The sequence below is a fragment of the Ambystoma mexicanum genome, chromosome 6p (genome assembly GCF_040938575.1).
Source record: "Ambystoma mexicanum isolate Mex_15411 chromosome 6p, UKY_AmexF1_1, whole genome shotgun sequence".
Lineage (NCBI taxonomy): Eukaryota > Metazoa > Chordata > Amphibia > Caudata > Ambystomatidae > Ambystoma > Ambystoma mexicanum.
The window spans coordinates 667,097,465-667,122,280 of record NC_090935.1 but is presented as its reverse complement, the minus strand read 5'-3'; the positions used below and the strand labels follow the sequence as shown (position 1 = coordinate 667,122,280).

Here is a 24,816-nt window from a genome sequence, read left to right as displayed (position 1 = left end):
AATCCCACACAAGAGGGGGAATCAGTGTCAGCAGAATGATGCTGCACTGAAATAATGCCCCAGAAATTAATCATAATCCCCACACTGAAAAGAGAGGGGTGTTAGGGTTCCAGAATTAAGTAAACATCCTTCATTTTGAAACCCTTATTTACCTCAGTATTTCTTTGTTTGTTTTGTTAAGCACTGTCATTGGGTGTGTACCATTTAGCACCAACTCCAATCGGCCAATGACAATAGGCTTCTCTGTTCCATTTTCCGAATCTGGTTTGCTGGCCTTGGACGGTGCATATGATTCACTTTAGTAGAATGAGAATCAAGAGCACCTGTGTCATTGAGGGGATGTCCTATTGTCCTTAACTCGGGACCAAAGGCTTGCTTTACATAAGTGGTCTTCAGGTACTTCCTAAAATAAGGTGGTTTTGTTGTTATCACAGAGGAGAATCTACCATCTCTGAAAGTCATTGTTCCTGAGCTGATTATTTGTCCTCTTTATATTATCCATCTGAAGCGGGTGTGTTGATGGGGAATAAGTTGCTCAATGATTGCAGTTCCTATAGGATACTGAAGAGCAAAACATTGGTATTAACGTGGACCTTTGCGCTAGGAAACATGAGCTGCACCTTGAATCTGATTTTGAATTCCAAAGGAAGCCAGTGCAGTGGCTCCAATGCAGAGGTTATGTGGTCATACTTTTTCAAGCCCAATCAAATTGTGGTTGCCTGGTTCTGTATCAGCTGCAGTCTTTGCAGGCTGTTCTTCCATGTGCCAATATACATGGTGTTGCAGAAGTCATCACCAGTACTCTTTATCGACACTCCAGTAGCAAAAGAAGCTATAGGTTCTGGGGGCCAAGCATTCTTGAAGGATCACCAGAATTAGAAATAATCCAAGGTCAGTGGTGTCTGGTGAATTCTTCAGTGCAGAGGTGCTAATGATTCCCCTAATTAACACGCGTGACAGAACGTAATGAGTGAACTCAAACGTACTATGAGAAAGTCCTGTTAGATAACACCCAGAGCTCCTCCATGTACACCGGGTAGGCATGTTCTTTAGGATTTAGCTACTGTGCAGCTCATTCAACCTAAGAAGTAGTCATTTGGAGAAAAAAAGGCACTTTCCCTGCAACCTATACCACCAAATCCCTGATTGGTTTGTCAGCAAATAGAGCAAAGAGCTGTTCGAGTGCTACGGCATCCACCACCCCCAATGCTTCCACTTGCAAGCACTGCACTATTCACAGTGCACATTTATGGCATGAAAATAAAAACACCTACCATGCTTCCAAACCACTGCAGTCCACAAGTGAGCTATAATACCATTGATTGAATTCAAAACGGAAAGCGGCTTCTTTGAACCCGGGGTTGCGACACAGCAGGCCCTAATTAAGTTAATGTACTTACAATGAGCGGCAACAACTGAGAATCATTATGAGAATATGAAAATCACCTGGCAGAAAGGGAGGAGAAGAGACAGCAAGAAGTTACAAGCTAGGAAGAGAGGGAAATTGTCTTATACAGTCTAAGTCAGACTTTCCTAGGAACATCTTCTTTAACTCTGTTCCTGGCGGACAAGACTTGTAACCTGCAGTTGCCTTTCGGGCTTTGTATTTGTTTGAAGATACGATTTGTGGTATCCAGTGATGTTAACGAATTTGGAATAACGAATATCTTTTTAAATGAAACTGAAACACCAGATTTTTTATTTAAAATATATATGGGGTGGACTAAGGGATTAAAACAGGTCGGGAGGGGTTTAGGGTGGGGTTATGGACCTAGTGAAACAAGGCGTTTGGGGGACACCCCCCAAATTAAAAAAATAACCACATTAAAAAATAAACATTTTTTTTAAACCAAAAATAATTTCTTTTTTTCCAGCATTATAAGGTAGTGGAAAAAGTTTTCGTTATCCCAGTTGTCGTTAAGAACACATGGAATCAAGATGTACTTCTTGAATTTATTTTTGTGTTATCTTATCTGCTGTGTTTAATTTTTTTAAAATGGAAAAGCTAAGGAAAATGCTAGGAGAGGGGATACTCGCTAAAGGAGCTGTTCAGACCAAGACATTTTATCAGCTGTCGCTGCAGGATGCTCTATCCCAAACCTTAAAATTCCCTATAAGATTGTGGTATAGAGGTCAAGAAACTCTTTAGAACATTGGGAGAGACCAGATTAGGGAGATGCTGACCCAGGAGGATAATCATGGCTAGAAGAGAAGATTATCTAAGGCTGACAATTACCCCAAGCAGGAGGAAAAAATATTTGCTGGTAGGAGTGAATTGAAGGTATTGTTTTGACACAGGAAGGCGACCCACAGCTGGAAGGTGACAATAGCTATGGGAACACTTTCTGGTAAGAGATTGGCAGGAAGTGAGATGGGTGCTATATCCCTAAGAATGTGAGGTTAGAAAGAAGCATGCTGGGCACTATATCCCCAAGAATGAGTTTAAGAAGCGAGCCAGGTGCGACACCCTGGAAGTTCAAAAGTTCAGAACTTTAGTTTAGGGAATCCTTGGGAAGAGTTAGTGCCCATAGTTAGGACCCAAAGATACTGAGTCGGCCCACCCTTACACCTAGACCACAGTAGTTCTTTGCGATTTCTAGAGGGTTCTAGGCAAGTAGGTTATGTGTTTTTCAACACCCATTCTGACAAAGTAAGTTGTTTATTGTTCACTATTGACTCAGGTGTTCTGTGAGTTCTACACAATATAATGTTTTTTAAATATTGGGGGCAAATGTGCTTTTTACAACACAAATACTGAGGAAAAAAGGCTAAAACACCACACAATTTACAATAGCGTAACACATGAAAAAATACAATAGCTGTCAGTTCACCAGAAGTAGGCAGGAACATTTTCCAACATGTTCATGCTGTCGAGGTACACAGTATATGTCGGCATTGCCAATGTAAAAACACTTTCATTATGCCAGTGTGCAAAATACATGGCAGTACTATCACTGCAAGAACACTTTCAAGCCGGCTGTGACCATTGTATGCCACCATTGCCCTGTAAAGAATGTTCATGCTGACTGTGCCCAATATAGTAGAGCATTGCCCGCAACTACATGTTCATGCTTCCTGTGAATTACTGCCCTGTGAAAACATGTTCATGCTGCTTGTGTGATGTACCCGTTCTAAGCCAGCATGCCACTGCAAATCGGACTCATGATGCTGGAGCAGCCTCCCTCCAATGCCACGTACACACACAAACATTCCAAATCTCTTGCAGACATATACACACACACACATGTACATTGCACACCATTCGTAACAAGTATGCACACAAAACAGTGTTTCTGTTTTTTCCTTAAAAATACATTACCACATGGCAATGTCTTCTTTGCCTTATGTCCGTGGCTGCACTTAATAGCAAAAAAGCACTTCCATGTTGCAAATACAACACATGTGGATCCAGAGGCAGTGGGTGCTGTGACGCATCCTCAATATCGTCACTTCTCCCCGGGAGAAGACCCTTCACATGGGCCCAGGCAGGTGAGGCTGCTACCTGATAGTCTGCCTGGGGGTGGTAATCAGTGGGAGGATCCCATAGGTGGGGACCCCTCTATGGGAGAAGTGAGTACTGTTAAGGGAGAACACATTATTCTCACCATCATACAATCAGACATGAGTCATCCAGCGCTCTCTCTTTCTCCGCTTGCTTCAACTAACTTCCTTATACATAGTAATTATGTATGTCAGGCAAATTATACTATAAAGAGGAAGAGTGAGGGAAGAGTGAACAGGGATGACTCCAAAACCACTGCCACAAGAAGGAGCAGGGCGATGCAGAGCCCGACACGGAACCAATACAAACATGCTAGCTATTGGAAGCTAGGAAGAAATCAGGACATCAAATCTCACAAGGGACTCTCCACTGAATCGGTTCTGTTCCTGAACAGCTTCCCGCCAGGGAGCGGAGCACCGCAGGGAGGTCCCACGGCAGACCCAAACGACTGGAACAGAGAGGCAGAGAAAGGCGAGGTAGGGAAGAACCACGACTTACCTGGTTGTGGAAGACACTGGGGCCCGGTGGCAGAATCCAAGCCATCCGAGTGGTCCAAGCGAGACCCGACGCGCAGATAGAAACTAGTGTGGTGAAGCTGCTGAAAACCGTATGAAGACCGCGATAACACAAAGGAAGCCGAAGATGATGTCCGGTGTTGCCGAGTACTGGACCCTCGCAGACCAGGTAAACAGGTACATGGAGGGGAACCTGGAAGCACAGGGAGATCCCAGAAGCTGTGGTTGGGAGGAAGTGCTGAGTCATCTTCCTCATCCCAGTGGAAACGAAGAGAGAAACAAGTTGAAAACAGAGGGGGTGAAAGAGCGCCCCAAAGAGACAGTGAAAGGACTGGCAGGACAGTGCACCGAGCCTAGTTGAAAGCTATTGTAGAGATCAAAGAGGGATCAAGGACCCGAACATCGAGAGAGACCAGTTGAGAACAGATTGGGTGAAAGAGCACCCTAGAGAGTATGAAAGAGAGGCCTGGCAGAAGAGTAAAGTCGTCCTAGTAAAGAGACATTGTAAAGTTGAACAAGGGGTCTGGAAACCACGGAATGAGATTAAAAGTCCAGAGGAAGGAAGCCTTTGGCATAAAGCTCAAGTAGTCCAGAGAAAGAGAATCTTGGCACCAAGCACGAGAAGTCCCGGGGAACAGAACCTTTGGCATAAGTTATGAGAAGACCAGGGGAAGAGAACATTTGGCACATGTTGCGAGAAGTCCAAGGGTAGAGACCATTTGGCACAAGTCACGGAAAACCCAAGGGGGAGAGAAAGATCCTTTTGGCATAAATAACGAAATTAACAGAAGAAGGGAGCCATTTCTTTTGGCAGAAGATAGAACTGCAATATAAAAACTATTGACAAAGAGAACCTGAGGAACGCTTGGGGATTGGAGTCTACTTCCTAATATTGTTTTGAAACTTGGAACTTTAAACTGTCTGAAGCATCCCAAAGAAGGGGGCTGTCCTGTTCTAAGCAGGGTATAGTTTAGTTATAGGTTTTCTGTTGAAGTACAAGGGATGAAAATAGGTTTGGGACATACGACAGTGGACTTTAAACTTTTGACGGACATTCTGACATTATCCTTAGTTTGGTTTGAGGTAGGGAACCCCATCATAGTCATAGCTTGTCCCGGGAGGATAGCTCAGCGGCAGCGTGCGCGTCTTGGAAGCAAGACGACACGAAGCAACAACAGGTTCGATCCCCGGGTCCGCGCTTAGAAACCTCTGGGTGTTTAAGCGCGTTATAAATACGTAACTAAGACAAAAAAAAAAAAAACACAATTACGCAACTAAGAAAAACAAACAATTCCTGTAACAGCGCCTCGATGCCTGCGGGCTGTGTGAGCGCTTTATAAATGTAAAATAAAAAAAAAAAAAAAAAAATAGGGACAGGTTGGGTTCTTCGCAATTTTAAGTTGAATAAAAGTCAATACCAGCTAGCATGCCACCTTTGTGTCCCGAGTCTACTTTTTACAGTGCACAAAACTGATAGAGAGCTTGGTTGCTCTCTGTAGCATTGTATGTGCACACACGCCATCATATAGAAAGGCGTGTGCCACCCCTGTGTAAACCAGTCAGCCTTGCTCAAAATAGCCTGTGATCGTGTTGTCAACAGTAGACCCTGCCCACTCCAGCGTAAGCAGTGGCTCCTTTGGCTCTACCAGCCCACCCGTCAATTGTCAAACGGGACTATTTGGGATTTTGCCTCCTGTGGACTAGGCTTCGCTAAGCAGAAGGTGAGAGCTGGGAGATGAGGAGATGTACGCCGGGTGCGGCAACTGTACCCATTTATCCCCACTAGCTCTACTGTGTTCCTTGTCCATGCCGAAAATTGCCCATATATTTCTGATTTTCTTACTGGTGTTGGCTGGGTTCCTAGGTCTGTGGCCAAAGAAACACTATTGTTTTGCGATTTCGAATACTAACAATATTTATGTGTTCGCACCATTATGGCAGAGAAAACCTTCCTCCACCCGGTGGTGGTTACGCTGGTGTACAGTCTGCTATGTTTTCTCTAGAGCTTGGGTACTGCGATACACGGTCCAGCCAATGGTTAATTTGGGTACAGTCAAAATACAAATGGACAAGTTTGTTACGTTATTTGATGACTTGAGATAACAGACATGGGTAGATATTAAAATCAAAGATGCTGAAGATGATTACTGAGGTACTCTACATGTTACTGACATTGTGGAGGAATGGGCCAATCCATAAGTATTGTGATTCATCATATCTCATTCTGCTGAGGGGGTCACTAGAATTAGTGCTGCTGCGCTACTCCCATTCACAGAAAATAGGAGTACCTCTCTGGTATTGGGGATATTTAATGAGCAAAAGACCACTTTTTTGATAGGGGCTTGTGGGATGTGGTCAGAACATGGTGAGAAAAACAGTTTCCCAAAAAACAAGCTACCTATTGGTGTCACACACTTAGGCTCAAGGTCTAGACAAGGATTTGGCACATCTTGGAAACAATCTTGTGTTGAAGCAAATATCACAAGATATAACACATAGGCTAGTATTTTACCACAAATATATTAAATTTTATTAATCATCATAAAATATTGAGCCCAGTGGGTCCAATTATTAAAAGAACACACAGAACAATGGAGATCAATCACAATCCTGTTAAACAGCATGAAATATTCATGTAGAGATGATTATGTGAGTCAACTTGCTTCATCCTGATCCTATATCAAAAACACTATTGTTTTATCAAGGTGGTGTTAGTAATTCTATAGGTGACTTTATCAACATGAATATTTTCATAGTGAAGCTATTGCCAAAGTCCCCAGTTGGTACAGTATGTGGGCATAAGCCCATCTATATAAAGTGTCGACAGGATGGCTCTGTTTCCAGCCTTATAAGCACAAAAAACAAGAACGTTTTTTTTAGCATTTATAGATGACTGTTGTCCATTCGGCAAGTATAGGACCAAATAGGGCTTTCATCAGGACACGATAGAGAGGTGTTTTTGACCCAGACCACAAGGTCTTCACAGTGGGTTTCGAATGTTGAGTGGTATATCTCTAAAGACAGACAAACAAATAGATTAAAAACTAGCTGTGTTCAAAATATCATTCATAAACATGCCTCATCACCATTTCTATGACCTGCCCTGTCTTCTATTGATCGTTGTGCACCCAAGAAAAAATCTTTACGTGGTTTCCCATGTATGACTATGACAAAATTGAATTAAGTGAACTATTTTATGTTGTCTTTGTTACCACTTTTGGAACACCTTAGTGTGCATATACATTTACTATTTTTGCATAATTCTATTTCTATTGATCATTTCATTATGACAAGGTGTTTTTTTATATTTTTAGTACCTTATAGTGTAGCTGAAGTTTGATATTCTTCAAAAAGGTTATTTCGAGGTCTTAAAATCCCTCCTGCATTTCTGTAACAACGGAATGTGTCAAGAACTTGCCTTCCATGATTGAAATGGGAACAGAAGAAAAAAAGTGCATGTGATGCACATGAGATCTAATGACGCTATCTCATAAAACCGACCTACATATTAAGATGGAGACATGTATCACTCTTCCTACCTTACGTGGGCAGTGGATACGCTGCCGTCGGCGAAGAGTTAGTTAGTGAACGATCGGCGTGATGCAGAAATGATGACATCTGTTTCAGACGCCGTTAAAGGAACTCCCCGTGCTGCAAGATAGCGGGGGCACATAAGAAGTTTGTAAGGTAAAGCGTTTCTAGTGCATACTACGATGTAAAGAAACGCCGCATGCAGACAAACTTACTATTGCGAGGAGAACGGGACTGCTACTTCTCACCCTCAGACGATCGCGTTGTCTGTACGGAACGTCACGATGGTCATGTGATCATTTTTGCGCCTTTCTAAAGGTTAAAGACCTGACGCTGACGTGATGACGTGTTGTTTATGATGGTGGCCGGATGGATTAGAAATATACCCCGGCCATCTTGAAGTAACTTGTTGTATAGCTAATATGCCGCCATTTCAAAGTCAGCATGAGCAGCATGGCAAAATGCTGTATGTATCAAAAGGGCAAAGTATTGGTATCATTGTAAGATAATGTTGAAAACCGCATGTTCATGCTGATTATAATGAAGTAAAATTACATTGTTGCAACATTATGTCTCATAAATACAAGATTGAAGTTTTTTTTTTTTTTTTTGACATGGATAAACCCTGACTTTGAGGATATTCAAAACTGAAAAACAGGGCAAAGCTAGTTGCCACGATGTTATTTGTGTAAAAAAAGGTTCCATTCAATATACAGATTTAGTCCGCTGTTGACCGAGTCTTGTTTGTGGATCCATTTTTGTTCTAGTTTGCGTAGATTGAGGTCCCTATCTCCCCCTCGGGGATGTGAATCGAGAGTTTGTAAGACAAACCAGGTGAGATCATTGAAAGAGTGTTTCATTTTGCTATAATGATCTACTAATGGTTTGTCTTTGATATTGTTTTTGATACATGAACGATGTTCCCCTATTCTCGTTCTGATGGTACGTTTGGATTTGCCGATGTACATAAGGTTACATGGACAAATAATGCAATAGATTACCCATTTCGTTGCACAGTTGGAGAAGGATTTTAAAGTCCATGTTCCTGTTTTTACTTCAACGCTTTTGCCATTTTTAGTGAAATTGCACATTAGGCATTTTCCACATTTAAAATGGCCTACAACTGGAGGAAGACTCCATAATGTTGATTGAGTCAATGGCGTGGTCGGTTGTCTGGGATACGTATGAACCAATCTATCCCCGATATTTTGTAACCGTTTGAAAGCAAAACGGGGAGGAGGAATAGAAAAAGCTTCAGTATTTATCATTTTCCAATGTTTGAGAATAGTTCTCCTCAGAGCATTACTGATCGGGGTGAAGGTTGTTACACAGGTGATTTTTTCCAACTGCGTGCGATCCTGTTTCACAAGACAGGCAGCTCTAGGAGTGTTTTTAGTACTTCTGATAATAACATTGGAACCAGTCTGTATAAAAAACCGACTCAAAAAAATACACTCTTGCATTTTGAAAGTTTCCACCCTCACTCACTTAAAGAAAACCTTCCATTCGGACAGTTTCTGAGGATTAGGCGAAACTGTTCAGAAAAACAAGATTTCCTATTCCATAGCGAAAAACTAAAAAATAACCTAAAAGGAAGGGGTTATCCATCTCATACCATCAGAAGATCCTATAAAAGGGCTAAAAACACTCCTAGAGCTGCCTGTCTTGTGAAACAGGATCGCACGCAGTTGGAAAAAATCACCTGTGTAACAACCTTCACCCCGATCAGTAATGCTCTGAGGAGAACTATTCTCAAACATTGGAAAATGATAAATACTGAAGCTTTTTCTATTCCTCCTCCCCGTTTTGCTTTCAAACGGTTACAAAATATCGGGGATAGATTGGTTCATACGTATCCCAGACAACCGACCACGCCATTGACTCAATCAACATTATGGAGTCTTCCTCCAGTTGTAGGCCATTTTAAATGTGGAAAATGCCTAATGTGCAATTTCACTAAAAATGTCAAAAGCGTTGAAGTAAAAACAGGAACATGGACTTTAAAATCCTTCTCCAACTGTGCAACGAAATGGGTAATCTATTGCATTATTTGTCCATGTAACCTTATGTACATCGGCAAATCCAAACGTACCATCAGAACGAGAATAGGGGAACATCGTTCATGTATCAAAAACAATATCAAAGACAAACCATTAGTAGATCATTATAGCAAAATGAAACACTCTTTCAATGATCTCACCTGGTTTGTCTTACAAACTCTCGATTCACATCCCCGAGGGGGAGATAGGGACCTCAATCTACGCAAACTAGAACAAAAATGGATCCACAAACAAGACTCGGTCAACAGCGGACTAAATCTGTATATTGAATGGAACCTTTTTTTACACAAATAACATCGTGGCAACTAGCTTTGCCCTGTTTTTCAGTTTTGAATATCCTCAAAGTCAGGGTTTATCCATGTCAAAAAAAAAAAAAAAAACTTCAATCTTGTATTTATGAGACATAATGTTGCAACAATGTAATTTTACTTCATTATAATCAGCATGAACATGCGGTTTTCAACATTATCTTACAATGATACCAATACTTTGCCCTTTTGATACATACAGCATTTTGCCATGCTGCTCATGCTGACTTTGAAATGGCGGCATATTAGCTATACAACAAGTTACTTCAAGATGGCCGGGGTATATTTCTAATCCATCCGGCCACCATCATAAACAACACGTCATCACGTCAGCGTCAGGTCTTTAACCTTTAGAAAGGCGTAAAAATGATCACATGACCATCGTGACGTTCCGTACAGACAACGCGATCGTCTGAGGGTGAGAAGTAGCAGTCCCGTTCTCCTCGCAATAGTAAGTTTGTCTGCATGCGGCGTTTCTTTACATCGTAGTATGCACTAGAAACGCTTTACCTTACAAACTTCTTATGTGCCCCCGCTATCTTGCAGCACGGGGAGTTCCTTTAACGGCGTCTGAAACAGATGTCATCATTTCTGCATCACGCCGATCGTTCACTAACTAACTCTTCGCCGACGGCAGCGTATCCACTGCCCACGTAAGGTAGGAAGAGTGATACATGTCTCCATCTTAATATGTAGGTCGGTTTTATGAGATAGCGTCATTAGATCTCATGTGCATCACATGCACTTTTTTTCTTCTGTTCCCATTTCAATCATGGAAGGCAAGTTCTTGACACATTCCGTTGTTACAGAAATGCAGGAGGGATTTTAAGACCTCGAAATAACCTTTTTGAAGAATATCAAACTTCAGCTACACTATAAGGTACTAAAAATATAAAAAAACACCTTGTCATAATGAAATGATCAATAGAAATAGAATTATGCAAAAATAGTAAATGTATATGCACACTAAGGTGTTCCAAAAGTGGTAACAAAGACAACATAAAATAGTTCACTTAATTCAATTTTGTCATAGTCATACATGGGAAACCACGTAAAGATTTTTTCTTGGGTGCACAACGATCAATAGAAGACAGGGCAGGTCATAGAAATGGTGATGAGGCATGTTTATGAATGATATTTTGAACACAGCTAGTTTTTAATCTATTTGTTTGTCTGTCTTTAGAGATATACCACTCAACATTCGAAACCCACTGTGAAGACCTTGTGGTCTGGGTCAAAAACACCTCTCTATCGTGTCCTGATGAAAGCCTTATTTGGTCCTATACTTGCCGAATGGACAACAGTCATCTATAAATGCTAAAAAAAACGTTCTTGTTTTTTGTGCTTATAAGGCTGGAAACAGAGCCATCCTGTCGACACTTTATATAGATGGGCTTATGCCCACATACTGTACCAACTGGGGACTTTGGCAATAGCTTCACTATGAAAATATTCATGTTGATAAAGTCACCTATAGAATTACTAACACCACCTTGATAAAACAATAGTGTTTTTGATATAGGATCAGGATGAAGCAAGTTGACTCACATAATCATCTCTACATGAATATTTCATGCTGTTTAACAGGATTGTGATTGATCTCCATTGTTCTGTGTGTTCTTTTAATAATTGGACCCACTGGGCTCAATATTTTATGATGATTAATAAAATTTAATATATTTGTGGTAAAATACTAGCCTATGTGTTATATCTTGTGATATTTGCTTCAACACAAGATTGTTTCCAAGATGTGCCAAATCCTTGTCTAGACCTTGAGCCTAAGTGTGTGACACCAATAGGTAGCTTGTTTTTTGGGAAACTGTTTTTCTCACCTCTCTGGTATTGGCCAGCAAGTATGAAGCATGTTTATCAGTCACTGCAAAGGTTGTTTGCTTGAAGTGCTCCTTGTGCTTAGTCTGCCACCTAACGTTCCAATCCTCAGATGAGGTAGGGTGTACTTTGGCTAACAGTTTGAAAACACCACTGTGACAAAAGGAAATTGGTTAAGTGACAGATGCGCTTCCTGCTGAGGTCAGTGTGTTACTGGCAGGTCAAACATTTGAATACTTTCAAAGTAAACACAGTGTGATGAATCTGGACAATTTTCCCATTCTCCCTAAAGGGGGGGCCACACCCTTTTAGGCTAGGGAGGTGAGGCCACTATGCAAGAACCTCCTTACGGGTCTGGTCAAGTGGAACCTTACTGGCAGTGACTCCACTGTTGGGAACAAGGACCCCCATTCCAGAGTGGCGCTCCCAATCCAAACCACCTTATATGCATATATCGATATGGAAAAGACTTTTAAATCCCCCACAACAACAGGATTTTACAAGAACCCTTCTTTACCTCTCTTGACTGCAGGCAATACTAAACACAGCCTGAATGCCTTGGGCAACAAAAGACACCGTTTTATCTGTCCCTGTGACGTGTATAAGAAGAGGAAGGATTGTAAAGCAGGAGGGTACTTCTGCAGAGGTAGGCAAACTGCTACACAGAGGCAAACCTCTGCTGTTTTGACGTCTTGGAGAGGCGGAGCCACGCTAGGCTGCAGGCCAGTGGAAGCAACGAGCTAGAATATGACGCTAACCGAATGCCTGCAGACTGGTGTTCCATCTGACGGAGAAGCCCAGATCATAACAGGAGTGGAGACAGAGATTTCTGTTCCGTCTGGTGGCGCGACTACGAAGGAGCTATGGTGGCCAGGAAGACCGGCAATGGATGCAGAGACCAGACCATATGAGGGTTGCAGAGACACTTATCCATGGGGAAAGAAGGCAAGGTTTTCAGGAGCTTAAGAAACCCGATGAAAAGTGTACTGCTTCAAGGTACGAACATTATGACTAATGATTGGAAAGCATGTTAGGGTTACGGGAGCCTGAGAAACCAGCGAGTGGAAAAACCCTATGAAAGGGGGATTGCCAGAAATACAAGCATTGTAAATAAGTATTGAAAAACATATCAAGGCTATGGGAACCTGAGAAACCGAACAGTGGAAAAACCCTATGAAAACGGGAATGACAGAAATAAGAGCATTGTAAATAACGATTCGGAAAGATATCAAGGTTACAAGAACCAGAGGAACCTGAAAGTGGAAAAAAAACCTAGAAAAGGGGGAGTGAGAGTAAGACGAATACTGTGAATAACCGCTGGAAAAGCTATTCAGGTTACAGGAGCCTGAGAAACAGAGTAAAAGGACCATATGAAAGGGGTACTGAGAAAAGTATCAAAACTGTGAATAAGGGCTGGGAAGCTATCTAGGTTGTGGGAGCCTGAGAAACCTAAGTGAGCAATGGGGAAAACAAATGGGAAGAAAAGGAATATAAAGACTTTTGAAGTAAGTCTGAGAAAGCCATAGAGAAATTTCAAATTTGAACAACCAGTGTGGACCACTGCCCTGTACATATATATATAAATCCTTTGTGTGAAAGAAAGCAAAAGGTCTGAGGATTGTAGAACTTTGGGAAGTCCTGGTGCTCCGAAGGAGGAAAATACAGAAACTTTTGGCAATGTCTGGCGTCTTGGTGTATGTACCTCACTTGTACCCTCTTGCTCTAGCTGCATGATTTCTTATCCAGTTGTAGACTTGGAATCGTTCTGGCCGGTCTGTGTTCATCAGCTCTTCAACTTCCCTGAGGAAAGTGATTTTCTTACACCACCACTCTGCCCACCTGATGGGTCTTTTGACTCTCAGTCCGACCTCGACTATAGGCCTGCTCAGCTTTCCTGTGTGTATCCCTTTCTTCACCCCTTTGGGGGTTATTTGGACACTCAGCCTTGCGTGGGCTTGTGGCTTTCTAGGCCTATTCACCTCATCATAGGCTATACAGATTCTTAGCCCAGCATAGGCTCTGCTGTGTCTTCACCACCCTCCACCCGCTCTTGGAACAAGGTTGCATAACTTTCTTCCAGCAACAGTGCTCATCCAGGGCTTTGGTGTCTTTGGCCAGTGGGGTTCTGCGTCTCAGACCCAGCTTCGGTCTGCACAGTTGAGGGACGAACTTCCTCCTCTGCACAGTCACATAGGCTGGCATTTCTAGCTCTATGGCTGCTCCTCTCTCCCAGTATTAAAGCCCACAATGTGTTATGCTCCTCCTGGGAACCAAAGGTGAGAGTACATTGCTTCTGCTCTCCACAAGCAGGCAGCAAACAGTTTGGGTTGGAAACCGTGCCTTCCACTCTTAAAGGGCCCTGTACACTACAGGCCCTCTTCCAATTCCGCTGGGTGTATCTTAACCCTGTACCCCACCCTGGAAATCTTTCAAATGTGGCAACCTGCTCCACGTCGCTACTCTCAACCCTCGCTCTGCTGTCAAACACTCCACTGACATCTGTCACTTCCTCGCTGACCTTGACCTTGATGTCCTTGCTCTGACCGAGACATGGTTCACTGCCGGCTCCGTCACGGGTTTGGACACCCTCCTCCCTGACAGCTACAAGATCCTCCCAGAGCCCAGAACCAACCGACCCAGAGGTGGAGTAGCTTTGTAGCTCTAATCTTTCCTGAATGGCTCCATGCTTCTGTTATTCCTACGCAAGCCTACTCTTCCTTTGAATACCTGGTCTGCAGGCTCTTAGTCTCTCCTGGCCTCTCTCTGACTGTGGCCACTATCTACAGGCCACCTGGCCATGTTGTCCTCTTCCTCTCAGAGTGGGCTGACCTCTCCTTGCCTCTACCTCTGAACTTCCCCTCTTAAGAGATCTCTACATCCACCTGGATGCTTCTAATACCTCTTCTGGGCTTTTGTGCAACCTCTCGACACTTTCTCTCTCTCCATTCTGCCCTCTGGTCCGACTCACTTTGCCCGACATACTTTAGATGTTCTCATCTCCTCAGACATCCCCCTCCCCAACCCTCTAACAACTCCTCTCTTGGACTGCCCACTTTCTACTTTCCTCTCACTTGAAACTCTGTCCCCCAGGCAAAGTCCACCCAGCACTGCCACCTACATTTGTGGTCATTAGGCCCATGTAGCGCATGTCACTGGATGCCTTTGCCTCTACTTTCTACTCCTACTCCTCCGGCTGACTCACACTCTGACAAGCCCCCTCTAATCTGCATCTCTATCTCCAACACTCAGGACATCCTTGCCCCCGTCATGAGAATCCGGCTGAAGGCCACGTCCAAGTGCAACTCTTTGACTCCGACCCCGCCGTCCTAAAACACAAGTGCAGGGTGGCTGAGAGGAATTGGAGGGCTTCGGGCGCATCTTTCGACAAACTGGTATGCTCCAAAGGCATTGCAGACACTCTGTACTGTCTAACAAGAGGGCCCACATTCAAGCCTGCATTGCTGCAGCCTCTAACAACACGTCCAAACTCTTTAAAAGCAGCAAGGAACTGGCCAATCCTGCTCCAGTCTCCACCGCTCCTGTTCTCTCCCTGGCCCTTTGCATGACTCTGGCCTCTCGCTTCACCACTAAAACTCAGGACATCCTGTCATCTATCTCGTCTTCCTCTCCCTCTTGCTCCCTTGGCCCCCCTTTAGCCAACTGTCCCTCTCCTCCTTCTTTCTCCTCTTTCTCGCTTTCTCTCTGGCAACACCTGATAGGGTTTCTAGACGGGTCCGATCTATGAAAGTGTCGTCCAAACAGGTGCTCCCCTTCTCCTCCAGAACCATGAAGGACGATATTGACACCCTAGCTCCAGCCTTGGCATACTTCTTCAATCACTCTCTCGCCACTGGAACTTTCCCCTCTCTCCTCAAGCACTCCCTTGTGCACCCCCTCCTTAAGAAGCCTGTCCGCTCCATCACCCCTTTCCTGGGCAAACTCCTGGAAAGGCTGGCCATCTCCCAGTTTACTCTCCACATTGAATCTGTTGGTTGTTTCTATGACCATCAGTCTGGCTTCAGAGCTGCCAGAGGCACGGAAACTGCTCTCCTGGACACATGTGACGATCTGCTCTCCACACTTGATTCCAGCATTCCTTCTGCCTACATCCTCCTGGACCTTTCCTCTGCTTTTGACATGGTCAATCACACCATACTGATCAATCGACTCCATGAGAACCTGGGCATCACAGATCAGGCCCTTTAGTGGTTGACCTCCTTCCTCCTACACCTTCCCTCCCAGGTCCAACTTGGTTCCTTTCCCTCTGCCACCTCTCTCTCCGCCTGTGGCGTTCCCAGGGCTCTATACTCTTGCCCTGGTTCTCCTTTACCCCCTGGGCCCACCCGATCTCTACCTTCTCTAACTTTCCTTTTTATGCGGCTGACACTCAGCTCTCCTTCAGGCTCCCCTCAGCCTCCTCTCTCGCTCATTCCTGACTGTCTATCCATGATTCAGGATTGGTGCACCTCCAACGATCTCTGCCTTAATGCCAGTAAGACGACAATCCTCATTGGGACCCCTGCTCCCACTTTCCCTTTCTCGCTCTGGACGCCCTCCTTGGGCCCTCTTCCTTCGGCTTCCTGTGAGGCTAAACACCTTGGTGTCATCTTTGACTCCGCTCTCTCCTTCTCATCTCACATCTTGGACCTCGCCAAGAGGACCCACTACCAGCTGCACCTCCTCATAGGTACTCTTCCCTTTCTAACCTTCCCCCAGAAGCTCATCGTCTCCAGAGCCCTAGGCCTCTCTAAACTGGACTGCTGCAACAGCCTCTTCCTCAATCTTCCTTCTGCTACCCTCCACAACTAATACAGAACAGGACTGCGAGACCTATCCATGGCCTTAAGCCCAGGAACCGTATCTCTCCAGCCCTGAAAGATCAGGTTCAAGACCCTTTGCATTGTCCACAAGGTTTTCTGGAGCCGAGGCCTGCAGTATATCCAACTCTTTTCCAAAATACCTTCCTTCTCGAGCCCCTCGCTCAGCTATCTCCAACTCTCTAAGGATCAGACGCTTCTCCAGGCAGAGAGTGGGGTTAGATCGCTCTCCTCTGCAGGTGCTTCGTTCTGGAATGGCCTCCCTACCCCTCTCAAACTAGAGCTGTACCACCCGAAGTTCCAGAAGCAGTTCAAAAATGTCCTCTTCTGCTTTCTCTCTCTCCCTCCCCTGCTGACCTAACTGACCTTCCGCTCCAATTGATTGCTTTGCTACCCTCAAGAGTCTCACTGGGTACCAGGCTCTCAGGCTCTTTTATGATCAGTCACCCCTGCACTGCCTCCTGGCCTACCACACACTTAGGGGATGTAACTGTAACCTCTACAGTCCTGTGTCTCCTTGTACTTACCCAGAGTCAAGTACCCTGGCTGCACTTACTCAGAGAAATGCTGCCCCGTTTCCTCTTTTTCCTCTCCCTTGCACTTTACCCCCAAACCCTTCCCTTTGCACTTCTCGTTGTCACACTTGCACGATCTGAATGAGACAAGGCCTAGTAAGATCGTTTGTTTCATCCTCCCTCGGACTCCTCTCCCTTGTCTTGTCATGCCTAGAAACACTTGTGTACAAGCGCGTTATAAATGACATATCATACCACGCCCCATATAAGCAACAAATACTTGTGACTGGGGAGTAAAGGGAGGTGGAAAGAAATCCTTACTTGAGCATTCTGTGTCCCAAATGAGTGGGAGGAGGGTGGGACCCCTAATGGGATCCTGCTTGCCCTCACACTAGGGAGGGTTTTGTGTAGCAAGCTCACCTCCATAGTCCCAAAAGGAGTGGCTCCCCCTTGTGGAGAAAGAAAAAATACCCTGGATTTGTCACTCTGTTCTATGTTGCATACAGGTTTTCCATTTTAGTGAAAACCTTTCTGGTCCATTCACTGCCCGTCTGGCTGAGTACCAATTCCAATTAATTCACTAGTACTCTCACTAACTACCCCTGTCCACTACCTAAATAGCCAAATCCTCCCTACCACTCCAGTACTTTGCATACACCTGTGGTGTCTGGATATAGCCACATGCATGTAAACAACCCAAATCAGCAAAGATGGGAACACCTGCTATAGATGTGTTCTTTAAAACACAACATCCCAGTCTATTTCAAATGTTAATAGGAAAGGTACACATACTGTGGAGTGACGTACTGTTGCATCTATGGCAATTGTATAAAAATGCAACAATGTCAAGTGAAAACTTAACAAAAATCGTTTTTGCTTGATGTATTTACAGCAAGGTACAGTGCCTTTTAATATACTTGTGATTTTCATAAGATTTCTATCCGATTTATGTGATGTTTACATTTCTGTAAATACACATGCATCAAAACGACATCAAGGACTACACGCTGGAGTATATAAGTATTGATTATGCTCAATGCTTACTTAGATTTGGAACCTTATTAGATGAATATGGTAATAATATCAAGTAATCGGAAAATGTACTTAAAAAGGAAAGATCTAAAGCTAAGACTTTATGGGTTGGGTCCGGGATTCAGTTAACCAAGGACATACTCTTATACTCTCAGAATGCAACTGGGAAATGTTCAGAGAAAAAAAAGTTTACCAGTTTGGAAATGACAAGCTTTCATTAAACAACTTTATTTATATTTTGAAAGTGAACAAACCTTTAAGTAAGAGGGTATGTAGGTTTGGTAGAAGTTGGTAAAATAATGTATACAATATCATAGTAATTAAATATAAGCAGAGTAAGAAGTTAGACAGGTTACAATAAAGATCCAAATTGAAAATGCCAATGATTTTAAGATCTGCGCATTACCTCTTGTCCAGACACAGTTACATAGGTAGCAGAAGGGTTTTTTAGCATCCTCCGTATTTCTTGTAGATGTGACTGGACTTGTGAGAGCACCTCTTGGATTTGATCCTTTCTTTCTTTAATTCTGGGAAAGTCTGTGAGGTCCCGGAACAATTCTGTTTTATCCCCTTTCCTGGAATTTTTTAACAGTGAAAGCAATCACAATTTGATATTTCCCCAAACACCACATAACAGAAGAAAATATGTTTTATGTATAATGGAAATCAATTTTTTTCATAGCACAAATCTGCTAAATGTTTAATTCTCAGAATAGTCTAACACCTAATAAAAATAGTGTGCTAATTTGGCAATGTTTGATTCCATATTGAAAACATGGTAAAAGTGATTAAGTCAAAATATTATTTTTAAATAGAAACTTCTTTTACTTACAAATCCAAGAAATAAATCAACCCAAAAAAGGTTTTTGTGTCCTCTGTCTATGCCCCCACACACTGGAACATCCTCCCTATCAACATCAAACTCACCCTCTCTCTACTACATTTCAGTAAGCAGCACAAGACGTTCCTCTTAAAGGAATGGCTCCTCCCTAACACCTCCTCTCCCCACCTAACTTCAGAAAAGGTGATCTGTTTCCTTATTTCCTCTACTGGTTGCTTGTAGATACCTTGCTGCCAAGTTTCTCACCCTCTGCCTCCCCTGTTAGCTCCCTGCTAGCTTTTATTGATCCCTTGCACATTTCTTCCCCTCCAGAGTACTTTCAACCTAAGACTTGTAATGGGCTCCATTGCTTCCCGAAGATAGGTCACTGCTCAATAAATATCCCAATATGAAAATAATAATAATCATCATAATAATAATGATGATAGGTCAAATTATTCGATCCTCCTTAAATAATAGCAGTGTATGGAAAACAGAAAAAGTTAAATGACGCCTTCCTCAGTTTCTCTCTGAGCAGCGTTATAGGCACCTTGGCAAGACAATCAAATCTAGGAAGGGAGTTAAACCCTTGTTTTAACAAGCTTACATATGATATGTTTTATTTAGAAGTAGGAGTGTAACATGGTTCAGAAGATTAATGCATAAACTGCAGGGGTCTGTGTGTAACCTAAGGTCACAAGATTGAACTCTACCACATCCACTCAGACCCTCATCCTTCATAAAATTATAAGTATTCTTCTGTAACAATAAGAAGAGATGTATGTGGCTGGAGAAGAACAAATTACTTGCCTCTCTGTATCGTTCTTTATGATGAATTTTCCGCCTACTGGTTCCTCATCTAGGATATCCCTATCCTAGCGCAGCGGTTCTTTGGAAACGTTTCCACCACTAGGGGGCGCAAGACTGCTCCACCAGACGCCTCTACGTGCCATGACACGCATCCCAATGTAACCCACGAAAAGCTGGTCAACTTTCCTAGCCTCTCTAGTACAAGAGACGTAGAACTTAAGGGCCTGCAATGGGTACAGCCAATGGAATCATTCCTCTGCCTTGTAATAGTGAGGTGGAAGAAAAAAAACACAGGAAGATGGGTCTTCTGAGAGAGATGGAAATCCGAGACCATTTTCGGCAGAACAAATTGGGAGGTACAACAAACAGTGACTGGAGCTAATTAATATGCCTTGCGGAACTGATCTCTACCAGGAAAATCACCTTACGTGTGAGCAACTTAATAGGACAGGAATGAAGGGGCTCAAACGGAACACCAATAAGGATTGTCAAAACCAAATTTAAATCCCATGCCGGAACCACAAACTGGAGGGCAGAAAATTAGTTAAACAAGCACCGCAAGACATGCATAACAGTGGGGATTGTGAAGAACAGGCCCTGTTTCAAAGTCCTCTTGAACACTGAAATAGCAGTGAGGTAACCCTTTGCAGTCACAATCTGCAAGCCAAGGATAGAAGAAAATCCAACACAGGGGATAGCAGACAGGATGAAGGATCCGGATCCCTCTCCTAGCGCCAAATCAAAAATGTTTGCCACCTGCAGGCATAAATGATTTTCATAGCGGGCCTCGAAAGCCGAAAAGAGCACCCCGAACGACGTTGTCCAACAAGTCCCACTCCTTGTATCTCAGCCTCTCAACAGCCAAGCTTAAAAGTTCAAGACTGCAGAGGTTCGGTTGGAGGACCCGCCCCGCGGATTGAGAGAGCAAGTGGACTCTCCCCGGGAGGGGCCAATGGGGGCAGATTGACATGTCCAGCAACTCTGTATACAAAATCCAAATAGGTCCAAGTGGGCCACTCATCCTGGGCCAAACGCACATAGGCTGAATAGACAAGAAAGTCCATGTATGTATATCTGAATGACACCTGGCTTAGTAAGATCGTTGTCCGTCTTCCCTCTGTTCCTCCTCCCTTGCCTTGTCGCGCCTTGAAACAGTTGTGTATAGGCGCGTTATAAATGTCATATCATATCATACTGGTTAGTTGGAGGCTTTTTAGACAAAGTCTTTCATAATTCACTCTGGTACAATCTTACCTTTCTCTTTCTGAAGTGCTAAAGACGCATACGGCAGGGCGCCCGCTCGCTGGGGATGCTACAAAGTAGCCCATGTTGCTCTCTGCAATATATAGTATCCATCTGGATGGCCTATCAAATGCCATTATAAAAAAGAACCCTGACACATGGGCAGCCTTCAGCAGCCATCTATTTGCAATGATAAACCGCACAAAAACGAATTCCTGCCTCATGGCAAAGAGCGACAATAATCCCTATTTACAAGCAAGGACCAACTGAGAATCCATCTAATTACAGGCCTATTGCGCTTTTGGAACGTTGGGAAAAGTTTTTGCGAATATCCTTCTTTTGAAACTGAACCAATGGGCCACCACAGCAAACAGACATGCCATCCGGCAAACTGGCTTTGTAAAAAACGTCAGGACCAACATAAACTTACTCATCTTAAACCTGCTCAAACATGAAACCATCAGATCCAGTACCCCGACTTATGTGGCCTTCATCGATCTGCATCTCGCTTTTGATAAAATCAACAGAAAATTGTCAAAATGGGGCTGCCCAAACAACATACTGGAACCAATAAAGTTGCTATATTCAACTACACAAGTGCAGATCCGTTTGAGTAAGAGTGGTCTTGTCACGCAACCAATAAAAACATGGCATAGACTCAAACAAGGCTGCCCACTGGCTGCAGCCCTGTACAATTTGTACACTTCAGACTTTGAAGAGACTATCGCTACTCCGCAAATGAATCCACCAAAATTAAACTCAACAGCAATTCCAATGATTCTTTATGCCGTTGATATTGTAATCTTTGCCAAAACCTTGAGAGGCCTGCAGACTGCCCTGAATAACATCCAAGACTACATGGATACAAATCAGTTGGAAATAAATACCAGGAAAACTAAGCTCATTTCGTTAACTACTCAAAAGGGACCTTCTCAGAAATCACCATTCTTTCTACTGAAGGAAAAAATTGAGCAAGTTCAAACAATTAAATATCTATGGGTCTGGCTCAATAAATTCTCCGTCGAGCAACCATGGATTAATCACCTGAAAGGCAAAGCACATTCTCTAGCGCGCCAAGGCCTAGTACTACATAAAAAATTTGGGAAATATTCTACGAAACCAATCGTAATTTTCTTCAAACAAAAAGTTGTACCCATCTTGACATACGGCGGTGAGTCAATGATAAACCTACCAATAATTGTATGGGACCAATTGGAACGAATCTTTTGGACAAAGGTATTAGCCATCCCAAAATCCATTCCAACATCAAGAATTCGTTTTGAACTTGGCCTGCAATCACTGCAATCAATCATACGGTGGAAACAACTTGATCTTCTTAGGAATATAAGCAATAACGAGAAGATTCCCGCCTGAACATTCTTCGTCCAGTCACTAGAAACATCAACGCAACGGCTCTGAATAAATGGAAGGAATTCCTCAATGAAGAAAGGATAAGATATGAAATATCATTTGAAATCCTAGTATGCAGACCCCAAAGAGCCAAAATCCAACTTGAAAGATTCAACTGGATATCAACAATAAAAGAAAAAGACGGATACAAACTGACGTTAAACTGTACCACCGAAGTTAGAGCCTTAAATGTGATCCCTCGTTATCTGAACTTGTTTCCTGACCGTCTTATACGAGACACCTTCATGCGGCTGCGTCTTAATGTTCTTCCAACACAACAAATCCTTCGAAATCAGACATGCAGGTACTGCAAGGAAGAAGACAATATTGAAACTCTACATCATTTATTTATGCAATGCCCAGCCTTAGCAGATGAACGCTTTGCAGTTGGTAGGCTCTACATGAAATCCAACAAATCCATGGACCCTGAAGAACGATGGGCACACATCTTATCTGGCAACAACATTTCCATGACGACTGCGGTTATTCGCTTCTGGCAAACAATCCAGACACAATTAATGCCTGGCCATGGACAATTACCTTTCCTTAGATAATTCATATGAATTTGTTAAATCCTTTTGTATGAACTAATGTAATGAGCATTTTGACAAATGTAAGGTTTAAAGTTATAAACCATATGCATTTTAAAATAAAAAAACTTTTTTTTAAAAAGTATCCATCTTGGGATCTAGGTCTATCACTGATGCCCATGCGGTCATGGAGTTCACAGGGTCCCCCATCTTGAAATCTTGTATGTGCGTTATAAACAAACACCTTGTAAATTGTGTATTGCCTGCTCTCCTACTTCAAATGACACCCCTTCAGTGGTTCCCAAAGTGTATGCGAAAAATATCATATAGTTTTTATATTTTTATTTTTGTTCCTCGTTTTTTTGTGTTTTAACATAAGGCACTGGGAATTAGCTCAACATGGGCGTGCTTTCCTGTGTTCTAGATTGTCCTATTGTAGGCTATTGTAGTGATCACAAGCGTGCCACCATCCGTGCCGCCATTTGTAAGGAGGGCTGTGTCCATATAAAATCTAGATACGAGTGTCTAAGTCTGGTGAAATGATCTATCAAAAGGCCTGCATGCTTTTTGCTTCTAATACAGGACCTATGCTCCCCAATTCTTATTTTGACTGCATGTGATGCATTCCCAACTTCTCTTAGTTCACAAGGGCATGCAATCATATAGACAACAGCTGAGGTACTGCAGTTAGGGAAATCCCTTTGTGTCCAGGGGAAACGACATCCTATATCAATTTAAGTGATGCGTCTAGTTTGTGCACAAGCAGTACACTGCTCGCATGGTGCATTTCCAGAGAGCCCCAGATGGTTCCACAATGTACCCTGTGGGGACATTGCCTTCTGGGAGTATGTGAACACGAGAGTATCTCTTAAATTCTCTCTCCGTTTTATGGCAAACCGTGGGGTGGGGATTTTACTTTTGCCCATATTGAGGATGGGCCACAGTTTTAGTATGCATCTTTTCAAGCGGTTCACGAGAGGGGAGTTACTGAGTACTGCAGTAATCATCTCTCCTGTCGTCTCTCTGGTGGGATGTTGAGTTAGTGTAATGTCCCTTGGGATTTGTCTGGCACGTTTGCATACATCTCCAATGGTTTATTTGCAGTAACCACGGTTTGTCAGGTTTTGGGCCAATGCTGATGCTTGTGGTGTGTCATTCTTGTAAACTCAAACAGTTCCTTCAACTGAAGAAACGGTCCGAAAGGCAGGTTTTCTTTTAGTGTCTTAGGGTGTTAACTTTGGAATAGTAGCAATGAATTTATATCTGTTGGTTTATGATAGACAGTTGTAGATATGCCACCACACTTGGCCTCTAGTGTAAGGCCAAGAAAGTCAATCCGTGTCTTAGTCGGTGAAGTTCAGACAAGGATGTTAAGCCAATCAGAAAAGCTTTTAGCTGAACCTCTGTTCGTTCAGAAATGAGCAGTATATCGTCAATATACCATGCCCAATGCCAGATGTTCTCTTGGAAGTGATTGTTTGGATGGTAAATAATATTGTTCTCAAATTCTGATACGTATAAGTTGGCCAGGCAGGGGGCAAAGTTAAGCCCCCATTACAGTGCCTGGGATTTGTTTGAAGTATTGTTCTTCAATTTTGAAGAAGTGTTTCATAATTGCCACTTCAGGCTATTGCATGACGAAAGTAACCAGTATTTCCAATTGTGAATCTTTTGCTCTTAAAGGCCATCAATCACTGTTAGTGTTTCTTCCTGGGAAATCAGAGTATATAAAGATTCTATATCTAAAGTGATAAGGAACTGTGTCGTGGGAAGAGTATGCCTTGTTTTGCCTTTAGGACTGTTGTGGTGTCTTTTGTATACGACTTCATCTTGGTCACCTCAACTCTCAGGAAATAATCAACAGGTGCCCCAGGATCGAACCTATACCAGTGAC

At 43.1% G+C, this 24,816-nt stretch overlaps 1 protein-coding gene across 4 annotated transcripts in view; it reads right to left on the bottom strand.

Moving 5' to 3' along the window:
• The window catches only part of MSH3 (mutS homolog 3), a 2,767,116-nt gene that overhangs the window by 1,163,860 nt on the left and 1,578,440 nt on the right, over nt 1-24,816 (bottom strand). For all 4 annotated transcript variants that reach the window (XM_069627552.1, XM_069627549.1, XM_069627550.1 and 1 more), the window contains one exon: nt 18,517-18,685. In XM_069627552.1, coding sequence (XP_069483653.1) covers nt 18,517-18,685 — 169 coding nt within the window. The remainder of the gene's footprint in view (nt 1-18,516; nt 18,686-24,816) is intronic.